The sequence below is a fragment of the Gekko japonicus genome, unplaced genomic scaffold, assembly GCF_001447785.1.
Source record: "Gekko japonicus isolate JY-2015 unplaced genomic scaffold, Gekko_japonicus_V1.1 scaffold1408, whole genome shotgun sequence".
Taxonomy (NCBI): Eukaryota; Metazoa; Chordata; class Lepidosauria; order Squamata; family Gekkonidae; genus Gekko; species Gekko japonicus.
In genome coordinates, this window is record NW_015163131.1 from 165,416 (window position 1) to 189,025 (window position 23,610).

Sequence of the window (23,610 nt, forward strand, 5' to 3'; positions counted from 1 at the left end):
ACCACAAGCTCAAAGCACAGGGTGAAGGAGGCCCAGGAGTCACCACGAGGGAGCTTTGGAATGAAGTCTGGGCAGATATCGCTGCATTCGCACAAGTGGCCGAGGCAAATGGAAACTTCCCTCGCTGTGTGGCCACATTACTCTCGGTCGACTAATCCTTCACAGGGCTACAAGTTGCCACCCCTGTGGATGTGGAGCACCTGCCATAGTCCAACAGGTAATCCGAACGTATGTCATTCGAAGTTTGAGAAAGGCATGGTGAACCCCAAGCAAGGAAAACCAATAAAATGAAGGACTTCTGCTTCTTATCACTTTCATCCTAGTACACACACACACACACACACACACACACACACACACACACACACACACAAAAAGCCAGTGAGGTCTACAGTCCTGTATAAATTCAGGAATTAGACATCTATGGCCGCGTTCAGACTCGCAGTTTGGCCCGGCAGCCAAACGTTTCAGGAGCGTTTCAGGAGCGGATTAAAGGGGCGGGTTCACACAGGCACAGCTGTCCGGCGTCCCCCAGCCGTACTCAGCCCGTCTTGTGCCGCTTCCCTCCCGAGTTTAAAAAGTACCTGGTGGAAGTGGGAGCAAACAATGTGTAGGGCAGGTTGATTCCGGTTCCCTGAGTGTGAACGCAAGCACTGCTAAGGCGGGAACAACCCGCAGTCGTTGATAAGAGGCGCTGGCTGTTTCTGCGGCAGGGGGCGGGCGCGACCCACGGCGCATGCAGCGGAGTGCAGAAACAGCCGCTAACAGCCCACCAGGGCGCGGGCCAGCAGTGTGAACGCTCCCTTGCGCTTCCTCCACGGTGTCCTCCCGCTTCATTCACTGCGGTGTGAACGGGAATACCGCGCCCAAGCCGTTCCGGGTCTGTTCCGGGTCTTCTTTGCCACGCCTCCCTAGCCTAGCGCTTCAAACGGCCGGTCTGAGCTCGGCCTGTGCCTGTCCTGACCTGGGTGGCCCGGCAAGCAGGGTCCTGTCTGATCTCAGGAACTGAGTGGGGTCAGCCATGGGAAGGGCTCGGAGGGGAGACCGCCAACCAAGGAAGTCCCAGGGTTGCTACGCAGAGGCAGGGAATGGCAAACCCACCTCTGCTCCTCTCTTCTGCCCTGGCCTGGGTGGCCCCCAGGCTAACCCAGTCTTGGCAGATCTTGGACGCTAAGCAGGGTTGGTCCTTGGACGGGAGACCCCCCCCAAGAAAATCCAGGGTCTCCGCGCAGGCGCAGGCAACGGCAAACTACCTCTGAGCGTCTCTCGCCTTGGAAACCTCACAGGGCCACTCAAAGCTGACTGAGCCTTGTGGGCACTTTCCATCACTGTGCCTGGTAGGAGGGCGAGGGCAACCCAGCGTGCATCACTTAACCCGGAATTGCTAGGAGAGGGTGACTGCAACTCTGGGCACATGCCAAACCCCACCCGTCCACCCGGCTTCCATCTCAACTCAGGTTTCTGGCTCTGCAGAAGAACAAGGGGTTCTAAGGAGACACCAAGATTTGATTTCAACAGGGACTCCGTCTCCTCCAGCACGTGCTTCCAGCGATGCTCTGGGTGCATGGAGTCTGCCTTACAAGCCTCAACTCAGGTCTCTGGCTCTGCAGAGATGAACAGGAGGTTCTGAGGAGACACCCAGACTTGATTTCAACAGGGGCTCCGTCTCCTCCAGCACGTGCTTCCAGCGATGCTCTGGGTGCATGGAGTCTGCCTTACAAGGGATGTGGCTTTATGTCAGATGCTATATTTAAAACTGCGCTGCATTATTCAGGTGCCTCCGGAGTGGGAGGGTGGGAGAGCGGGGCCCCTTCCCACTTCCCAGCCCTTCTCGGCACTTCCTTTTGCCAGGAGGGTCGGTTGCCTAGGCGACAGACCCCGTCGCATCATCAAATGCTCTTTAGTGAACACCCATTCAGAGTAGCCAGACCAAAGTGTATAAAAACCCAACAGTTTTAACAGGGAGGAAGAATTACAACTAAATGGAGACTGAGGTGTTATTTTAAGTGTTAGTGGGTTTTTTTAATTTTAATTTTTTACTTTGGAAGCAAGTCCCACCCCGTCACACAGTAATACCTGAAGTATTTTGTGTGGAGAAAATAAAGGCTAAAATTGTTGCAAATGTGGCCGTGAAACCACTGGCCAAAAAAAAAAAATGCCTCTAAAATTTCCTCCCTCCATATTTGTGGCTCACAGATGAATTTCCTGCATTGTGCAGGGGGCTGGACTAGATGACCCTGGAGGTCCCTTCCAACTTTCTATGATTCTGTGCCAGGATGTTCTCCCCGGTTTGAATTCACCTTTAGGCTGGAAACATGATCAACAAATAACCTAAATTAATCAGTGTCATGGAAACTGAGCTTCCCCAACCCAGCCTCATGTGAAGTCTCTCAACGTGTCCTGGAAAGGAGTGGAGACATCAGCATCTGTGTTTTTCTAGAATTATTAGGCCGTTTCTCATGCTCACTTGATGTGGAAATGTGCCCATGAGCCCCTTTTGGGTGAAAAGTGCAAGCTCAAGAAAACGATGCCAAATATAACAACTTAACAAAAAAGCAGAAGAACTCCAGTCCTGAAGTTATGCTGGGCGCCCGCACCCCACGGTGGCTACAGCACAGGACGCTGATTAGTGAGAATGGGGGTCTTGCTCAGATGGGCAGCCACATTCGTTTGCCTGCAGCAGGAGAAAAGAGCCAGACTCCAGCAGCACCTGAGAGACTAACACAACTTGTATCAGGGGAGGAGCTCTCGTGAGTCCCCGCAGTCACTTCTTCAGATGGATCGAGATGGGCGGCCGTGTTAGTCTGTCTGCAGCAGGAGAAAAGAGCAAGAGTCCAGGAGCACCTGAAAGACGAACACAATCTGTGGCAGGGGAGGAGCTTTCCTGAGTCCCTGCTCACTTCTTCAGACAGATCAAGATGGGTGGCCCTGTTAGTCTGTCTGCAGCAGGAGAAAAGAGCAGGAGTCCAGGAGCACCTTCAAGACTGACACAATCTGTGGCAGGGGAGGAGGTTGCATGAGTCACTGCTGACTGAAGTGACTCACGAGAGCCCCTCCCCTGCCACCGATGGTGTTAGTCTTTCAGGTGCTGCTGGGCTCCGGCTCTTGTCTCCTGCTACAGACAGGGCTGGCACGGCTCTTTAGTGAACAGTAAAGTGAGTGTGTGTGTTCACAGACTAACTTCTTGCTCTTTCCTTCTGGGAGACCACGGGCCAGTCTCTCCCTGTCAGCTAAACTTCTCTTACGTGAGGTGTTGTGAGGATTTCCCTAACTCCCCCTAACCCAACACACCTCTCTCTCTCTCTCTCCTTTCCTGAGCCCCTTCTCTCCCCCTCCGGGGGTCTTCCCTTTGGCCCCGCGTCCTGCACCGCCGCCTCCTCCTCCGCCTCCAGTCACATCTTCCTCCGCTTTCCTTCCGTCCCCCCTTGCTTCTGTCCCCCAGCCTGTCCTGGCCAGACTCTTACAGAAATGTTGCCTAGAGAGACCGGCCCAGGGAGGGATGATGGAGCAGCTGGGGGTGGGGGGCTGAACTCCAAAAGGGGCCGGGGGGACCCGGGCAGGCCGGTCCGAGGAGAGGGAGCAGAAGCCGCTGGCGCCACAAGGAAGACTCTGAAAAAGCGGCCATGTCCAGACGCCCTTCTGCCAGTTCCCAACTGCCATTGCAATGGAGGGGGGAGGGCTCTCTTCTGGATGAAAGGTGACAGGGTCTCCCCGCCTCCCCCCCTGGCTTCACAGGGGCACTCTCCTGTTAACGCAGCCCAGGAGAAGGACTGAATGTGCTGCTTATGGGGGTGTGCCATCACACAAGGAAACAGTGGCACACAAACAGCACCGTCCGCCGCAGGGCAAAAGAAGACGGGGTAACAGCTGGGCATGGTTCACGTGGGCAGCAGCCGTGCTGGTCTGAAGCAGCAGAGCAAAGTGCCTGCCCACGCCCGCTTCTACCCAGAAGAACACCTTGGTGGTCTTACAGGTGCCTGCCTGGGCTCGAGCTCTGCACGGGGGGATGGCCTTCTGGTGAGCCGCTAGTGCCTCATTAGCCTCCTCCTGTGTGAGTCTTCCTCGATTTTTAACCCCCCACCCTGGTCTTTCTCCAACTGCGCATTACATCTGGATGAGTAATTACTGCTCACCGTATGCGTCAATAGGTAGCAATAGCGGCTGTATATATGATATACGAGAGCACATGTATTTAACTCTGAGCGCATTGCGTGCACAGCCCTGCCAATACGGGTGATTCAGGACCCTTCCCCGACCGCGAGATGAGAAGAGACAGGATCATAATTGCTTTGTCGTAATAGATGCATCGCTGCCTTTCTGTATTTGTCTTACTGGCTTTCATGTGCATTCCTTCTCTAAATGACAACAAAAAATGTAGATCACTGTGAGAAAATCCAATATAAAGCCTCAAATGTCGTAGGGATGCATTCCCCCTAAGACAATGTTACACTTAAGCAGAGGAGAAACCTCTGGAGTGGATATGTATTTCACGGCATGAATTGTTCGGGGGGTGGGGGGTGCTGGCAGCAACATATTAGGCCATATAGCTATGTGGTTGGATCCTCGGTGTCTACTCCTCCAACACCCCTCAGATAAGGTGAGGGTCACTGGCTGAACCCTCACAATGCAGAGCCAACGCCAGGGCGTCTGGCCTCCGGATTTTGAGACCTCGCAGGCTTAGATGCGAATAGGGCTGCCAGCCTCCAGGTGGGGCCTGGGGAGCCCCCGCTTTTACAACTGATGTCCGGCTGACAGAGATCAGCTCCCCTGGAGAAAACGGCTGCTTCGGAGGGTGGGCTCTGCGGCATGGAACCCTGCAGAGGCCCCTCCCCTCCCCAAACCCCGCCCTCTCCCGGCTCCACCCCCAAAGTCTCCGGGTATTTCCCAGCCCAGACCTGGCGACCCTATGGGGCGGACGTGCTTCCATTGCACTCACGGCTGGGCCCGACTCATTTGAACTGAGCCCTCGATCTGCATAGACAAAGTTCTGGATCCTGGGACCCTTCTAGGAAATGAAGAGCGGAGACTTCTCTGGGGGTTAGGGTTACAAACCTCCCGTGAGACCTGGAGGCCGTTTGCAAAAGTACCGGAACCCATTTTAGGATGTGGGGTGTTTTTTTGGGGGGGAGGGGGAGTCTGCAGCTCTCTCAATTGAGGAGAAGGAATAACGGGGGCTAATCCTGATTCTTTTTTCACCAGAGTGAAATCTCCCCTCTTCCTTCTGCCTCCCCAAACCAATCTTTTGTATACAGAGAGACATTTCTTTCCGGCTTATTGTTCTGCCTTTACAGTCTCTCTTAACTCCATTATCTTTTTTATGAGAACAGAGAAAACTTCAAGTAGCAGGAGGGTTTTTTTAATGAGAGAAAGCAGCTAGACCGCAATGCCTGAAATGACGCATTCTTCAAATGGTCACCTTTCTCTTGGGTTCTCTTCAACCTCTGCTCCTTCTCCTCCCTTAATTTTACATTTTTCTTGCTCACTGAATTCTCCTCTCAGAACTTCTGTCCCCTTCTTCCCCCAGAGACCTCCGTAATGCTTTACCATTCTTTACTTTTTTCTGTCACTCCTGAGATCCAGATCCATCTCCCCAAAACAAGTCCTCTCTCCCCCCACCCCCCATTTCACTCTATATTTTCTTCCCCAATTTTTCTTTCCTTCTGTGTATTCATCCCCATTTTCTTTCCCCTGGCCTTGAAATTGTGTTCTCTGGAAACTGCTCTTAATTACTACAATAGTTCTTAACAACATCTTCCATAATCCAGATTTATCATAAATGTTCCATAAAATGGATGTTTTTTGGTACAGAGTTCAGATAACCTTCCTAATACTCAGTCTCTCCCATTCACAAACAGGTCATTTCAAGCCAATTTCTTGTATAAAAGTATATAATAAATAATACATTATTGTATAGAAATATGTAATAAATTAATTTCAAGAGTCAAGTGAGGCCTTGAGTTTTAACTACCTGTTTTGATATTCTTTTTATTGTTTGTAAAATGAAACAACTGAAGACTAGAACTACATGGTGGGTACACACCATTCTGTATTTGGGATTCAAAACCTCAGTTCCATCTTCACAACAGGTTTTCAAGGGTAAAGAACACTGCTGGATCAGACCATTCCAACATCCCATCTCACGCACTGGCCAGCCAGTTCCTCTGGAGGGTAAGCAACAGGGCAGAGAGGCTGAGCACTTCCCCTGATGTTGCCTCCTGGCTCTGGGATTCAGAGGTTGACTGCCTTTGAACATGGAGGTCCCCTTCAGTCACCAGGGCTAACAGCCACTGATAGACCTATCCCCTATGAATCTGCTAATCCCCTTTTAAAGCCATCTATGCACCTGTGGCCATCACCACATCCTCTGGCAGGGAATCCCACATTGTAGTCACTCTCAGTGCAAAGTGGCACTTCCTTTTGTCTGTCCTGAGCCTACTGCCCATCAACTTCACTGGATGCCCTCGAGGTCTAGTCTTTTGGGAGAAGGAGAAAAGTCCTTTGCCCCCTGTCTCTCCCCCCTCCTGCGTAATTTTATAAACCTCCATCGTGTACTTTAGCCTTTCCTCAGAGGAAGGGTGCTCCGGTCGCTTATTTTGCCGTGGGAAGCTGGCGGGGGGACCCTGGGGCTCTCGGGCACACAGGCTCTCGGCCTCACCTGCCTCATCGGGTTGCCGTGAGGATCAAATGAGTGAGCCAGAGAACAACATTTGCTGCCCTGGGCTTCTCGGAGGAAGGTCAGGATCAAAAAAGGACTAACAAATAAGACCGTGGAATATCTGCATGAAAATCAAGCCAGTTCTGCAAAAACACAATATTGTGTCAAAACTACAGTCCACAGTAATGCTTATTTGAGCAAAACTGGAGCGGGTATTTGGCAGAATGCCCAGCCGTGCTCGTAACACTACCAGGGGAAAAATTCTGAAAAGACCCTCTCCTGACTATGACAAAATGCCCCCCCCTCCCCGTCCACCCCGAAGTCTGCTCAGCATAAACACCTTATCAGCACGCGGAAGGCTGTCCCATTGACACCACCAGCACCGCATCCTGCAGCAAAATAATTGTCCTCCAGTTCAATAGTGCATTTCACAGGTTTAAGATTCAAGTAAATAATGATTGTCCCTGTGATTACATTTGCATGCCCTGAACGATCTAACTCCTGGAGTGAAAAGCAGCAAGGATATGAGTTTTGAAAGGAAAAAAACACACCTCAGACCAGGATTTAAACTTTAACTACTTCATGGCTGTCAAATGTGAGGAGGAGGAAGAGGAGATTGGATTTACACCCCATGGCCCTTCACTACCCAAGGGAGTCTCAGAGCGGCTGACAATCTCCTTTCCCTTCCCCTCCCCACAACAGAAACCCTGTGAGGTAGGCGGGGCTGAGAGAGCGCTCCTGAGAACTGCCCTTGAGAGAACAGCTGAGAGAAGGAGAAGAAGAGATTGGATTTATACCCCATGGCCCTTCACTACCCACGGGAGTCCCAGAGCGGCTTACAATCTCCTTTCCCTCCCCCTCCCCACAACAGACACCCTGTGAGGGAGGTGGGGCTGAAAGAGCTCTGACAGAAACGGCTCTGACGGAACTATGGCTTGCCCAAGGTCATCCAGCAGGTGCAAGTGGAGGAGTGGGGAATCAAACCCGGTTCTCCCAGATTAGAGTCCGCCTGCACTTCACCACTACAAACTGGCTCTCCAACCAGTTAGAAATATCATTAAATTTGAACCAGTGGGTACTCCAGTGGATATCTGCCTGCTGTAATGGGTTGGTTGTCTGAAACCAGAAAACAGATGACAGACGACAATGAGAAATCACTGACCTTTCTTGGCCAGACTCTTATTGGGTTCGTATTTCTCTATCAGTTGCTGGACCTGTCCTTGCTTCAAGGGAGGGTAGAGGATTTCGTTTAAGCGTGGGTCTCGTTGCTTCAAGTTTATAAACTCCATCATCTGGTCCACAGTCAGATACGGTCTGGTCTTGGCACCACTGTGGAAAATTAAAATGGAGGAGAGGAAAGGTAGGAGGATTACCAGACGCATCCCCACCCCAGTTCGACATCATTGCCATTCGTTCATGGGGAAATGATGTGAAGAAGTGCCCTTGGCAGGATTGGGACCAGCACACCTGAGGACTGACAGCTCCCATAAGCCATAGATACACAGAGGTAAAGGTAAAGGTTTCCCTTGCTGTGGAAAATTAAAATGGAGGAGAGGAAAGGAAAGGAAGGAGGATTACCAGACGCATCCCCACCCCAGTTCGACATCATTGCCATTCGTTCAAGGGAAATGATTTGAAGAAGTGCCCTTGGCAGGATCGGGACCAGCACACCTGCGGACTGACAGCTCCCACACGCCACAGACACACAGAGGGTAGCCGCTTAAGTACACAAAAAAAGTAGGACCGACAGGAAGCTGGAAATACATTAGTTCCTAATGCATCCTGCAAAATGCGAGTTTTTGTTTTAATTGTTTTAACTTGTCCTATTTTTATTGCACTTGGTGCCTTAACTGTTCTAATCTTGTGGTATTTTATTGCACAGTTGTGCCTATGTAAGCCGCCCTGAGCCCGCTTGCGGGGAGGGCGGGGTATAATGAAAAAAGAAGGACCGACAGGAAGCTGGAAACAAGTGCTAAATAATCCATATACGACACTACTACAATATGGATATTTCGTAAATCGTATCTATGCATGGTATATTGGGAAGTTGCTGCTAAACTAATGCATCTGATGAGGTATAAGGGATAAGACACGTTTTTGCTTGTATGGTCCCCTTCAGGAGAAGTCCCCACGAGACGATACGCCATTCCGGAGAACTTCGTTAACAACTGCCTCTGGACCTCCCATGAGCCGTATACATGCAACAGTTGTTAAATATATTGTAGTGGTGTTGTGTATGGATATTTAGCGTTTATTTCCCGCTTCCTGCCGGTCCTTCTTTTTTTGCGCTCCCACAAGCTCCCAACCAGCCGTGACAGGCACCTTCTGGGGTCCCCACTTGCGGTGCGCCCCACCTTCTGCAGCCAGGCAGGGGGGCACCCTGGGGGGGGGCTTCTTGCTCATGGCCCCAGGATGAGGGGACTCCTCCCCATTTGCATCCCTCTGTCACTGCCCTCGGCCAGCAGGCGAAGAAGACTTTGTTTCTGGTCTTTAAAAAATATTATTTTATTAGGCTTCTAGCCCTCCCCCGCAAGCGGGCTCAGGGTTAGGGTTTTAAGAGCCGGGGAACGTCATAAGCACAGCATGACTTAAAATCAACATCACAGTTTGCACGACGGATAATCCACTATCGATGGCACCCAATAATACATCGGCTCCAGGGCTCCCGCTGTGGGTACAGTCGCCTTAGAGCCTAACTCTGCGGTGGTGGTGGTGGTGGGGACAGGGTGCAGCCAAGGGGGTCCTGGCCAAGGGGTCTGGGGGGGGCAGGAACCCAGGCAGCGTCTTCTAGAGGGGGAGACGTGGAGAGGGGACAGGCAGGTATTTGGAGCTGGGACTCTGTCATTTACTCGTTTCTTCGTTTGCTTATAAGTCCACTTTATAAACCGCCCTCCCCTGTTTTCCATGGGGCTCAGGGGGACCGTGAACAACAATTCCAACAGAGTTGATTTCAGATCAAGTTAAAACCATTAAAACAGTAAATACAACACCAGTTTCGGATGACGCTAAAAACAACCGAATTGTAACCTTACCCAGTGGGGAGGGGGAGGAAAGGGATGGGAGCGCCGGGCTAGGGGGGGACTCACTGCTCTCCTCAACGGTGGGACTAGCGGGACACCCCTCCATTATGCGCCCCACAGAACTGCACGAGGTCCCGCGGGGCATGGATGTCACTCGGCAGAGAGCTCCACCAGGCTGGCGCCAGGGCCGGGGAAGGCCCCGTCTCGGGTCGAGGACGGCCGGAGGTTCTTTGGGCCAGGGGCCAGCATCAGGTTCATCTCTGCCAATGGGGGAAACAGCCGTAAACTATCCCCTGGTGTCAGACTAGTGCTGGGAAGCCGGGGGGGGGACCGATGGGGGACCAGTGGGGTGGAGAAGCAGCCCCTCGCTCCGGAGCCTCTTGAGGTGCTCCTCGGAGAAACGGCCTGGCTAGGACACCCACCGTGATGCCCCCCGCTCTCCCCGGCGCCTTTCCTGCTTCGAGACCCAGACGCCCACCAGGCAGGATGGAAACCAAGGGGAGACGTCCACCCAAGACATGGCACCCGCTGCTGCTCCTCGCTCTCTCTCCCTTGCAGTGAGCCACACGCGCAGCGGGCAGCGACACTCGGCGGCAAGATGCGTCTGACCCAAGGCAGCACCCTTTTTTGCTGGATGGCCCACAGGCAGTGTTCCCTCTGAGCAGAGTTAGTGTGAGCTACCTCACGGTTTTTAGACTCCAGCTCACACATTTTTGTCTTAGCTCAGGAAAGCCCCAAAGCAAACTAGTCTATGCAGTGGCCAGATCGCTCACTCACAACTTTAAGGCCAGTAGCTCACAAAGCAGAATTTTTCTCACAAGACTCCACAGCTTAGAGGGAGCATTGCCCATGACTGTGGGTGCTTGGAACGTAACATGGTGCCTGCCCCTTTTACCAAATGGCTACGTGTGGTAACAGACGGCCGTCTACACCAAGGGTTGCCAGAAATATCCTGTGCCACACCTTGAACTACGATTTGGATCGGGACCACTGCATGCAGTGGGGAGGGGCTCCTCCCTTGCCCTTCCACAATGGACCGGGGCCTGGGGGGCCCTCGCAGCATAGCCCCCCAACCCAAATCGGTCCAATCTGGGCTTTTTACACAGGAGTTGCCACCAGGGACCTGCCCCTGCAGGAAGGCTGAACGTCCCCTTGGCAAACCCGTGTGGGAAAGTATCATCTAGTTGGGTCCTGAGCTTCCGCTGGAGTGTGGTGGTGCCAGAACATCCTGGGACATTTCCCCACGGCAGGCAAACAAGTGGTGAGTGCCCATTTTTGGGCCCTCTCTGGGGCTTCCGACGATTTCTGATCAACTGGCTGAAGCCAGCTGGGCCCGTGGTTGCCTGAGGACTAGAGACGCTCAAGGATCCTCATCCTGACGCCCGACCCCACAGTCTCTACACCGGGCCTCCTCCTCCTCCTGCTGCTGCTGCTGCTGCTGCTGCTGTATAATCCACACCAGAAGCACACTGAGGTCAAGAGACGCAATGAACCACTTACGGCAGCCCATTACGGCCGGGTTGCGCCTGCAGGCTCAAAGACAAATTTGGATTAAGGTGACTGAACACCTGAGAGCGCACACCGGTGTTATTTCATCCCAGGGTTAAATCGTGAGGAGTAAAACTCCCTTTCGAGGAGGAAATGTTGTAACAGATGGACTAGAAACAATTTAAAAAAAATAGAGGGGGGATTTGGATGCCGGAATGACCTGAGGAGCGACCTGAAAAAAACACACCGGTAAGAGAGTCTTAGCAGCATTTTTTAGGAAGCAAAGCTGCTTCAGAACGGGGGGTGCTCAATTCGCCCCCCAGCTGCGGCTTACTTGATCCCAGCCACTCTCCCCTGAGCTGCCTCCTCACCCCAGGCCCCAAAACACACATTTGTGAGGAGAGACTAGCCAGGGTATTCTCTCACGAGCTTCTGCTTCACACCACCGGCCCTCTAAAGCAGGAAGGGTTCAATATTACACTAACCAATATTAAAACCATGGGGAAAGATAGACATTAAATATTAAATTTATAATTAAATTGCTTGCAGTATTTCAAGGCATTAATGCATAACCTAACAAGAGCCCCGCTGTTTGCTAATTTAATTTGGGCTCAACACCGCCCCAGGCAGCAGCATCCGCTATATGGATATGACTGCATTCCACACCCACCCAATTTCTGCAACCAGTTTTTTTTTTGGTGGTTGGAAACTGCTTATCTAATGCACACTGCTTGTAACATTCTCTCCCCCCCCATTTCCTAATTTATTTAAATGGAGCTTAAACTAGTGCAAGTCAGAAGATCAATAAAACCTGGAAGTCACGCAGAATCCCTTTCTGTTAAACTCCAAGCAAGGTGACACGGTGATCCATCTTACACAAGAAGGCCGCACCACCACTCGTGAAAGTTCAACAACAGAACAGACAGGTAAAGAAGTTTGCTCGGGGCTGTTGAGATTAGGGTTTGGGGCCTGCCTCGTGCAGAGAAAACACCACCGCCAGGGAAGCAGGAAGCATACAAGCTGGTTTCCGTAATTGCTTACTACTCTACGAAGATGTGTTCCATTTCAGGCCGAGGGCACATGTTGCTCAAGAATTCTCTGTATACTTCTGGGGTGAAGTCTTCTTGAGGGATGGAGTCGTTCTGTGAAGGAAAAATAAAACAAAGCCGCTAAAGCACAGGGTCTCAGTCCTACTCCATAACCCACCAGCCACCCTCCCTTGGTCGATACACTTTTGGCCACTGCACTGGGGCATAAACATGTGCAGTGGGGTAATTGCACGCCATACTTAATTCAGTCCTTCACACTGCAACCGTGCCTTCCCAAACACCTTCACATCACCTCTCTGCACCTGTGTCAATCACTGACCTGTTACCAAAACCCTTTCTCACAGCAAAGCGAACATTGTTTCAACCTCCCACTGTGAGCTGAACTGGTTGTTCCAAACTGCACCAGTTACAAACTGGTGGCAACTCATCAGTGTGCGGATTCGGCTGAATCGGGCAGAATCCATTTCGGCAGGCAGAAAGACTCCTGCGTGTCAATTTCGGCAGTACCAGCCAACTGGGGAGTCTTTCGCCAGAAGAATGTCAATTTCGGCCACATTATATCCTATGAGCCATTGAAGTCAATGGTGAAAACATAGGGTATATTCTGGGGGCTGGAGGAGAGAGGGTTTGTGGGAGAGGCTCCAAACTCGCAGGGTAGCTGCTGGAGCCTCTCCCCAAGATACCCACCAAGTTTCAAGAACATTGGACCAGGGATTCCAATTCTACGGGCCCCCAAAGAGGTTGCCCCCACCCCCTCAATTGTTTTCTATAGTGGGAAAAAGTAACTTTTTGGGGGAGCCTCTCCCTCAAACCCTCTCTCCTCCAGCCCCCAGAATATACCCTATGTTTTCACCATTGGCTTCAATGGCCCATAGGATATAATGGGGCTGAATTGCCACCGAAATTTGGCAGTAATTCGGCAGCAAGCCGATTCAGATCAGAGAATCTGAATCAGCCCGCAGCAGTCCGAAAGAGGCCTGAATGGGCCATTTTCGGGGGGTGCATTCGGTTCAGACGAACTGAATATACATCCCTAAGTGAATGCACCGGAGACTCAGTTTGTATCAGGGCCCTTGTCTAGAAGGAGGAGGACCTGCATCCTCCCCTGTGCTGTTTTTGGCAACTGAAACAGCTCGGGGGGGGGGAGGTGATGGGTGGGAGCCAGTGTTCCCTCTAAGCTGAGTTAGTGTGAGCTAGCTCAGTTTTTTAGCCTCCAGCTCAAACATTCTTGTCTTAGGTCAGGAAGGAGGGCTCCCGAGCAAACTAATTTATGCCAGTGGCTCACAAAGTAGAATTTTTGCTCACACGACTCCTCAGCTTAGAGGGAGCATTGCTGGGAGCATTATTTTCTCTGTGGGGAGCCAGCACATGGAAGCATTCGGGGCATGTGCCACTTCCCAATGGAGCGAATTGCTCCTCTCCCTCAGCCTCCGGACTGTTCCAGCACAGGAGAGGAAGCAGGAATTCTTCCTTCTCCAGCACAGGGGTCCCCGTCCAAATCAGGATCTGCTGCACATTTACTCAGAAGTTGCCACCAGGAAGTAGCAACTCCAGTATAGCTGCAAATCCTCGTGGTGAACTCCTGCAGTTTGTAACATCTAGTTAGGCTCTCTAACCCCGCATTTATAGTTCTACATGCACCCACAACAGTGCATCACACTTGTCGAATTTGATTCCAAAATATATACACAATGTGGCTTCAATTTGAATGGAACACGCATGCAAATATTCACGAAAACAATTTATATTTCCAGAGCCCACAAATATAACTGTGCTATCATAACGCCATTGGCAAAGGGCACCCTGCAGAAAGGAAACAGCTTCAAGTGTCACTTGCTTGTGTCCACAGAAGCACGATTTCCCCACCACCTGCTCCCTGCTGGTGCCGTCATAATTACCCCCCCCAACGTGCTGTTCCTTGTGGAAGTGCCCCCCCCACCAGGAACAGCACCGGGGACTGGAGGAGAGCAGCCGGAGGGGCAGTGGGTGAAAACCTCCCCCCAGAAATCCTCTCTGGGGCTGAAGCCCCTCCATCTGTCTCCTACAACTACCCTATAATTCAACAGTGGGGTTGCTCCGTGAATGCCAAAAATATCTACACTCTGAGGGTTTTCATACTGAAATAAATGCAAACTGCAAGATTCAGAAGCTGGGGACTGTCACAGACGAGGCCTACAATTACGTATAATGGCAAACATGGCCCGCTTCCATTTTCTCTTGAACCTGAATTCTTTGGTAGCAGGAAGACAGTTCTGGCAAGCGTTTAATAGCCCAGATCACATTGATCGTTCTAGCATTTTATAGTGGATGGCCGCCATGCTTAAACTGTAATTTTAATTTTAATAAGTTATATTTGGCTATTTTACTGATGTATTCTTTTAGATGTGATGTTGTATTAATTCTTATACTGGTTTTTAAACTATTGTAAGCCGCCCTGGGGGCTGCGGTGGCTCAAGTGGTTAAGACGCTGAACTGCAGGCTGTGGAAGGTCAGTAGTTCAGCAGTTCAAGACCCGAGTGTGGCGCATGACGGAGTGAGCTCCCGTCTCTAGTTCCAGCTCCTGCCAACCTAGCAGTTCGAAAGCAAGAAATTGCAGTTCGAAAGCAAGAAAAGCAAGATAAATAGGGACCACTCCGGTGGGAAGGTAACAGCGTTCCGTGTGCCTTGGTGTTTAGTCATGCCGGCCACATGACCATGGAAACGTCTTCGGACAGCGCTGGCTCTTCGGCTTTGAAACGGAGATGAGCACCGCAACCCTAGAGTCGGACTCGACTGGCTTTCGAGCGAGGGAACCTTTACCTTTACCTTTTAAGCCGCCCTGAGCCGCTTCGGCGGGAGGGCGGGGTAAAAGTCTAATAAATAAATAAATATTAATTCCATCCAGTACACACAAGCCAGGCGTTTAACTTTGTAGAGTCCCTCTCCTGGCTAATTAATTTGCTGCATTGCTTTTAATAATCGGGCAGGAATTTGTTCTTCCATTTTCTGTTAGACTAGCCTGTAGAGACGACAATACAGAGTTCCTACAGCATTGTATTAATTTGTACAGATGCCATCAAAAAGCATGAATTCTTTTCTAAAAGACGTTCAAACACTTCACCCCGTTGGGCCTAATGGCACATGAGGCAGCCCCCTCACCGTGGGTCTGGTCTGCCAGGAGGCCTGTGAGTCAGGCGGGTGATGTCAAGTTTGCATTGGGAGCTTACTCCTCAGGCGCAAGGGGCCCTATTCAGATCACAGGGAGAAAGAAAGGGTTTGTGCCTTCTTCTTCTTCTTCTTCTTCTTTCAAGCTGTTTCCCCAACCTGAAATGGCCACAGGGGAGTGCTGTTTTCCCAGTTATGGAAGCCCGTATCTAGCCCATTAATACAGTGGAGCCCCCAATGGGGCAAATATCACTTCCTGGGACTGTTTCGGGTCAGGATAATGGCGCAGAGGGAAAGGCTGAAGCCTCGTCTCCTTACGCCCTGCAGTTCCAACCCAAATGGGCCCCCCTGTGCAGCACCCGGGAGTGGAGTTTCCAGCAGGGTACTCACAAGAGGACCTGAGAAAAGGTAACGTGTCGTCTGGCCCTGTGACAGGGATCGGTTCCAGCCCCAAGGGAATGGGAGCATCCCCTGCCGACGGTCAGCACTTTCCCAATTAAACCAGAACCTTTCCCTGCTAAGTCCCATTGCTTCATGCCTACCTAAAGGCTCTGTACTGTTCTCGGTTGCATCTGAATTCTGCGTCGTTCCACCTCACCTTGCACTTCCTGCATTTCATGGCCTTTTGTCCCTCTACGCAGCTTCTTCTTCGTTATAGCCTCATATTTATCTCTGTCTAATGAAGATCCGCCGCACATCAGATGAAAGTGGGCTCTAGAACCCATGGAAGCTTCTGCTACAGTAAAATGTGTTGGTGAAATGTGTTAAAACGAGTTAGCCTTCAAGGCGCCACAAGGTTCCTTCTTGGCTTCACTTGACAGACGTTTGGGGCTACAGCTCTTCTACATGAGGGGGGGGGGACAGCCACAGTATCATGTGACTGATAGTACATTATGCCGATTGAAATGGCCTTACGAGAAAGACTCCAAGACACAGAATTAATATACAAGTACTGACGTCTTGCCTTTTCTTCATCCTGGATAATTAAGTTTATTGCCAACGCGGTACAGCAATACCTTATGTCCTTTTATGCTTTCAATGTCATCAGACTCTAATGATAAACTATTACTTTTAAGCTCTAATAATGAACCGTCGCTTTTCTTTTAAACCACTGTGCCTTGAATTGGGCCGCTGCCGCTTACTCATCTTTACCATGTTTCATGCTGCTCATAGCCAGATATTTTGGCAGTCAAGGCATTTACAAATGCCTAAACCAGGTGACTAAGACAGAAGAAGAAGAAGAAGAAGAAGAAGAAGAAGAAGAAGAAGAAGAAGAAGAAGAAGAGGAGGAGGAGGAGGAGGAGGAGGAGGAGGAGATTGGATTTATACCCTGCCCTTCACTCAGAATCTCAGAGCGGCTTATAAACTCCTTTTCCTTCTCCTCCCCACAACAAACACCCTGTGAGGTAGGTGGGGTGAGAAAGCTCTGACAGAAACTGCTCTTTCAAGGACAGCTCTGATCAGAACTACGGCTTGCTCAAGGTCATCCAGCAGCTGCAAGTGGAGGAGTAGGGAATCAAACCCGGTTCTCCCAGATTAGAGTCCATGCACTTAACCACTACACCAAAGCATAAAAGGTAAAGGTTTCCCTTGCTTGAAAGCCAGTCGAATCCGACTCTAGGGATGCGGTGCTCATCTCCATTTCCAAGCTGAAGAGCCAGTACTGTCCGAAGATGTTTCCATGGTCATGTGGCCGACATAAGTAGACACTGAGGCACATGGAATGCTGTTCCCTTCCCACCGAAGTGGTACCTATTTATCTCCTTGCAATTTCTTGCTTTCGAACTGCTAGGTTGGCAGGAGCTGGAACTAGAGACGGGAGCTCACTTTGTCAAGTGTACAACCACCCAATTTGGCGAACTTTGAAGTGATTTAAGAGAACGGTCTATGGGGCAAAGGTATGGTAAGGAAGTGAATGCAAATGGTATTAAGCTACTGCCCTCATGCCTAATGAAAGAGCACATACTCTAGAACTACTACAAAGCCTTGGGTTCAAGAAAGAATTGGACTGTCTGGGACAATACAGTGACACTCTCTGTGGGTGGCCAAAGATAGGCCTGTTAGGGGTCACTATGGCCACTCCCCCTTCCCCTGCCAGGGGTACCGTCTTTTAAAGAAACAGTAGGTTGATTTTTTTTCCCCCAGGAGTGGTAAATATCTCCTCCTATTGAGCCACCTGGTTTATGGGATCTATGTATGCCCTTTCTTTCATTTGGAATGCATTTGTTAGTAAAACTCAATCTTTGGAAAGGAAAAAATCTTTAACCTCCCATGTTAGCCCCCCCCCATGCCCTAATTTTATATTTTTAAAGTCTCCAGCAGAACAAAGGGTATTTTCCTCTAATTCCAGGGAAAGCAGCTTGTTCGACACTGGGCCTCACATCCAAAATCTACCCTAAGTTGACGAGTCGTGTCTGAGAAAGAAGATGGATGCCCCATTTAAACAACACGTTAACAAACACTCCTGCAGCCATGAGGATCGTGCATGCATTGCTGTTTTTCAGAGTTGACCTACTCTTGCCCTTTTTATGCAGGTGCTGCATATCATGGGGGATGAGATGGAACCCTGCCACAACCCATAATAAGCCAATCGCCAAGGGGCTGAGCGGTAGCCCAACAACGGCCCCGTTCATACGAGCCCATTTGGGCCGGGAGCGGGACGGAACTGGGGCGGAGCAAACAGGCGCGATCTCACCTGAACATCTGGCGAGCGTGCCGTCTCCGTCCCTGATCCGTCCCAACGGCCCAAACTCCATTGGTGCGGCGCAGGCAGGGCTGTGGGATCGGCGGCGCGTCCTTGCGCCGCCGCATCCCGGCCCCCAGCCGTACTGCGCATGCCCGAGCATGCGCAGTTCGGCAGCCTCCCCCCTCCCCTCGGACTTTTCCTCCCCGGCATCTGAGCGTGCCGGGGAGTGCTGCGCCGCGGCTAGGGGATCCGTGGGATCCCGCCGCGGCGTCTCAAGTTTGGAGCGGCTCTGAGTAGCTGCGTTTCAGCCGGCCCGTGTGCCCGGGGCCAACAATAACTTTTACCCAGCCAGGAATGACTAGTTCCTGCCTGATGACATCAAAAGACACAGAGAGGTCCAGAAGAACCAACAGAGCACATTCGTCCCTCAGCGGCCCATGGTAGGTCAGCCATCAGCTTGATTAAAGCAGTTTCTGACCCAATACCTGGGTCAGAAGATAGATCTTGTATCAGAAACAGATACAGAAGAAAAGAAGAGCGCCTAACTGCAGAAGAAATTATTGACTTTAACTTTTAATACTAAAGGAATAATATACTAATACACTAACACCACTCAACTCTGTTCTTTATCCCTCTATATACCCTCCCTATTTTTCTGAATTTTAAGCGAAATATCTCTCCTTTTTAGGAGAGGGAATAAAACAATTAAAAAAAAGAGAAGAAGATAGATCTTGCTCGTTCAGAGCTATTTCACTCTTCCAGAGGTCGGACCGCATTTTGATAGGTTTCTCAGCCATGTCCCTTGAGAAGCCTCAATAGCCATCCAGGATCCATTTGGATCCATCATTTTCTGAGTACGGAGCACTTTCACGCGCCCTCCCCTTCCGCAGAGGTTTGGGGATCCCACAGCTCTGCGCCCGCCCCCCCTTTGGACGATGACCTGTCCATGGGCAATTGAGTTACTTGAAGCTGTTCCAACCAAAGGGCCCCTTTTTCCTGTCCAAAATGGAATGTCAGGCCAAAGATATGGCCCATCACAGGCCCGGGGCCCTCGCTGTTCACGGAGACAATCTGCTGGTGGTCATGGTGGCCAGGGAAGCCTGCGCTGATGGGTGGGTGAGTCCTGCCGTCGCCTGGCCTGGAAACCTATGCTCTGCAATACTAATATGTGGAGACCAACTTGGCCATTTCAGACAAAGAAACCATCGGACAGCAGGGCGGGATGGATTCCAAATTGTAAAACCAATGCCTCATAGACACACCCAGAACTAGGAGGAAGCTAGAAAGGATGCCTGGTGCAGGAAACAGAATCGGGATAAATGAAAGATGACCTCACTTCCTGGTCCACCAGCTCTTGACTGTGGCTACACTGAAAAACCGGGTGGACTCCGCTTGAAACCACCTACCTCTTCCTACCTTTTTAGTGACGTATGCCGTAATAGTTCTTAATCTCCCCAGCTGAACCTTCGCCTGCCCCTATATTCCCTTATCTGATATAATCTTAGCCCAGAAGTATGTTCTGAAAAAACCCAGCTGGTGAGAATAGTAGTTATTATTTATTTAGAAACATTAGCATAGATCAACGCAATAAAAGATTTAATTCACTAAGATACATTACAGCTGCACAGACTCGGTAAGAGCTGGAATATTATTCCTACCAGAAACACCCCATCGGAGAAAGCAGGAACACCATGCGGTGCTTTCAGCCGTGCCTGTCTGAGAAGGGAGGAGGTGCGATGATGTCAAAGTGCACGTCAGGAAAGCTCTGAAGAAGCCGTCCTTCACACCCCGTGGCAGGCCACTCTCGTGTGCCTGAAGGCCGCAGTGGTCAGTCTGTGGCAGGCGTACAGGCCCCAAACGTTACCCTGCCTGACAGGAGCTGGCCAAGCATTAAATGGCTGGAGTCAAACACCAGGGCGGTGTGAAGCAGGGGGCAGGAAGAAACCGGGGAGCGGGAGAGCAAACACAGCTGGGGGTTGTCTGAAACGCCAGCAGGAGGGGAGGGGTGTGATTGTCCACCGGGATGCAGGGGATGGATGTCAGGACCTGCTCTGCTTCACCAAGGCAGGCTGATAATAAGGCAAAGGCAAAGGTTCCCCTTGCTCGAAAGCCAGTCAAATCTGACTCTAGGGGGGCAGTGCTCCTCTCCGTTTCCAAGCCGAAGAGCCAGCGCTGTCCAAAGATGTTTCCATGGTCATGTGGCCGGCATGACTAAACGCCAAGGCACACAGGGCGTTGTTCCCTTCCCACCGAAGCGGTGCCTATTTATCTACTTGCAATTTCTTGCTTTCAAACTGGCAGGAGCTGGGGCCAGAGACGGGAGCTCACTCCGTGACGTGGCACTCAGCTCTCGAACTGCCAAACTACAACTTTCCGGTCTGCAGCTCAGCGTTATACTATCAAGGAGCAAATTCACCAGTTCCTGGTGCACAAGAGTTATCCTGGCCCTCGTGAGTGGAGTCAGAGGTCCGAAGGGATACGTGTGCGCAGCCGAGCACCCCAACAGTAAGCAGCACAGCAGCCAGCTAACTTTTCTCTCCCCCCGGAAGGGCGGTCACAAAAACAGAGTTTCAGCTGAAGTGTCTGGTTGCCAGGTTTGTGAGATGGGTTTGAGAGTGGTGATTATACGCTTTTCCTTGAAAGGGTCTTGCTTCTGGTTGTTAGCCTCCTGGAGCATTTCACGAGGAAGCACCGGAAGGCATCTCTTGCTCCCTCTTCTCTGGTCCGCGTCTCTCCAGAACAAGAAGCGACTCATCTCTGGTGGTTCCACCAAACCAGGGAGGGAGCAGGAGGCACTCGCTACAAAAGACTAAGTCAGGAGCGCTGCTCAATACAACCGTAAGCGAAGAAGGGAAACAACTTGTTTCAGCTGAAGTGTCTGGTTGCCAGGTTTGTGAGATGGGTTTTTCCTTGCGCTGGCTGCTTTGAGAGGGGTGATTATACGCTTTTCCTTGAAAGGGTCTTGCTTCTGGTTGTTAGCCTCCTGGAGCATTTCACGAGGAAGCACCGGAAGGCATCTCTTGCTCCCTCTTCTCTGGTCCGCGTCTCTCCAGAACAAGAAGCGACTCATCTCTGGTGGTTCCACCAAACCAGGGAGGGAGCAGGAGGCACTCGCTACAAAAGACTAAGTCAGGAGCGCTGCTCAATACAACCGTAAGCGAAGAAGGGAAACAACTTGGGTTTCGTTCAACAAGCATCTGCCCCTCAAATCCAGAAGAAGAAGAAAAGACTACCTCCGTGGATGGACAAGGCAGGGAAGGCCACTGAGCCTAACCACATGCCGTTCCGTCTCTGCTTCCCTCCGTGCCCTGGGACCTGGGAACACCGCCGCTTCCATCTTCACGGAAACACACAGCCAAAAATAGACAATCCACCAATGGCTACTAGCAGGGGTCATTTCGCAGAAAAAGAGGTGCAGGAGCTCATTAGCACAACTCATTAGCATAACTTATTTGCATATGCCCCACCCCCTGACGTCACCGGAAGTGTGTCAGACGGCAGCACCCACCGCTCAGGCTCCACTGGACTGTTCTGGATTGCTAGCTATTGGGGGGGGGAGGGGAATGCGCAGATCTGTCCTCGCAGAAGAGGGAGAGGTTGTACCTGAGTAAAACCTGGCCTTAAAGGTACCACTGGACTGTTTTGGGCCGGGGGGTTGGGGGGGGGCTCTGCAGCTTACCTGGCTGCTTCTTGCTCTGACTGAGGGATGCTGGGAGCAGGGGGCGGGGCTTGTTGCATGTGCTCGCCCCCTGCGCTCTTTACTGCCGGAGCTCTGCTCCTGTGCGCTCCTGCAGGAAATGACCCCTGACTACAAGCCTCGGTGACTCGAGGGAACCTCCACCTTCAGAGGCAATCAACCTCTGGATCCCAGAGCCCAGAGGCAACACCAGGGGAAGGCCTCTCTGCCTCTCTGCCCTGTTAGTGGCCCCCTCTCTTCCCTGTTAGTGGCCCTCTAGTTTTCCGGTCAGTGGTTTTTTCTTACCAACACCTATGCAGGCAAGATACTGTTTGTATAGCTGTCCTTGGGCTGCTTTGGGCAATTGTATTTCGTACTTGGAAACTGACTCTCAAGTACAAAATACGTGTCTAATGTCACCAAGAGAAAAGACCAACGGAAATTATTGATTTGTACTTAAAGTGCTTCCAAATAAAATGCTTGTTTGGGGATAACGATTGATTTCCAACTGAATAAAACTTCAATAGGTAACTCTCTAGCTGTACACAACAGATCGAATGTTTCAAGACACCTGTCACAGTTTCTGGAGTATCGCGTCACAGAGTGCTCATAGGCAACAGAAGGGGAGGGGGGCTCTTGGTATGGAGCCCGCCAGCTGTGCGAGATCTGGGCGGAGCTTCGGTTTCCCTCTTGGGGGCGGGGTTAAAGCCCGGGTGTGGCCAGAGGCACGAGCCAGAGGGGCACCGGGGGGGGGGGACCACGGGGATTTTGTCCCTTGGCTCTTAGCCAATAGCCTGAAGTGGACCAGGGCAGGGGATCCGGGACCAGACCTGCATGCAGTTTTTCGATTCTTTGGTTTCCCTGTTTTTAATTCTATTTTTGTAAGTCGCTTTGGGTGCCCACTCGGATTTTAAAAAACCCTAAATACACACATAAATTCGGGTGCAAACCTACATGTCTCTAGATCAAGATGGGCTGGCCGTGTCAGTCTGTCTGTAGCAGGAGAAAAGAGCAGGAGCACCTGAAAGACGAACACACTTTGTGGCAGGGGAGGAGCTTACGGGAGTCCCTGCTCTCTTCTTCAGATAGATCCAAGATGGGCGGCCCTGTTAGTCTGTCTGCAGCAGGAGACAAGAGCCAGAGTCCAGGAGCACCTGAAAGACTAACACAATCTGTGGCAGGGGAGGAGCTTGCGTGATTCACTGCTGACCACTTCTGAGCAGTGACTCAGGAAAGCTCAAATCCCCAGCCACAAATTTTGTTAGTCTTGGAGCCTGGAGGTGCTCCTGGACTCTTTGCTGTTTTCTACTGCTACTTGTATCTATTAGGCACCAACTCCTATTGAACTTGGTACAACTTACTTCTGCAAATCTGTTCATGCTGGGTGTCAAACTGCACTGGGAGGGTACCCAGGAGTTTGGTGTAGAGGTTAAGTGCGCAGACTGTAGTCTGGGAGAACCGGGTTTGATTCCCCACTCCTCCACTTGCACCTGGCTGGATGACCTTGGGTCAGTTGTAAGTTCTCTCGGAGCTGTTCTCTCAAGGACAGTTCTGTCAAGAGCTCACTCAGCCCCACCTACCTCACAGGGTGTCTGTCTGTTGTGGGGAGGGGAAGGGAAAGGAGATTGTAAGCTGCTCTGAGACTCCTTCGGTTACTGAAGGGCCATGGGGTATAAATCCAATCTCCTCCTCCTCTTCTTCAGTTCACATTGTCTTCTGAAATCTTGGAGCGCTGATTTCCACTTATTATACATTGCTGATTACATATGAAACAAGACCAAAGGTCTAGCTAGACAAGAGGCTGGGAGGTGCACGAGAAAACCTTCCCGGTGTTTTTAAATAGAAATGGCAGCCATGTGGGTGGGAGGGAGGGAGGGAGGGGGGGGGGGGCA

General features: G+C 51.2%; 1 protein-coding gene across 1 annotated transcript in view; it reads right to left on the bottom strand.

Moving 5' to 3' along the window:
* The window catches only part of PLCB1 (phospholipase C beta 1), a 375,074-nt gene that overhangs the window by 138,794 nt on the left and 212,670 nt on the right, over positions 1-23,610 (bottom strand). Inside the window, exons 7-8 of the mRNA XM_015406942.1 lie at positions 12,205-12,305; positions 7,818-7,984 (exon numbers count right to left, since the gene is read on the bottom strand). Of these exons, the coding sequence (XP_015262428.1) occupies positions 7,818-7,984; positions 12,205-12,305 (268 nt within the window). The remainder of the gene's footprint in view (positions 1-7,817; positions 7,985-12,204; positions 12,306-23,610) is intronic.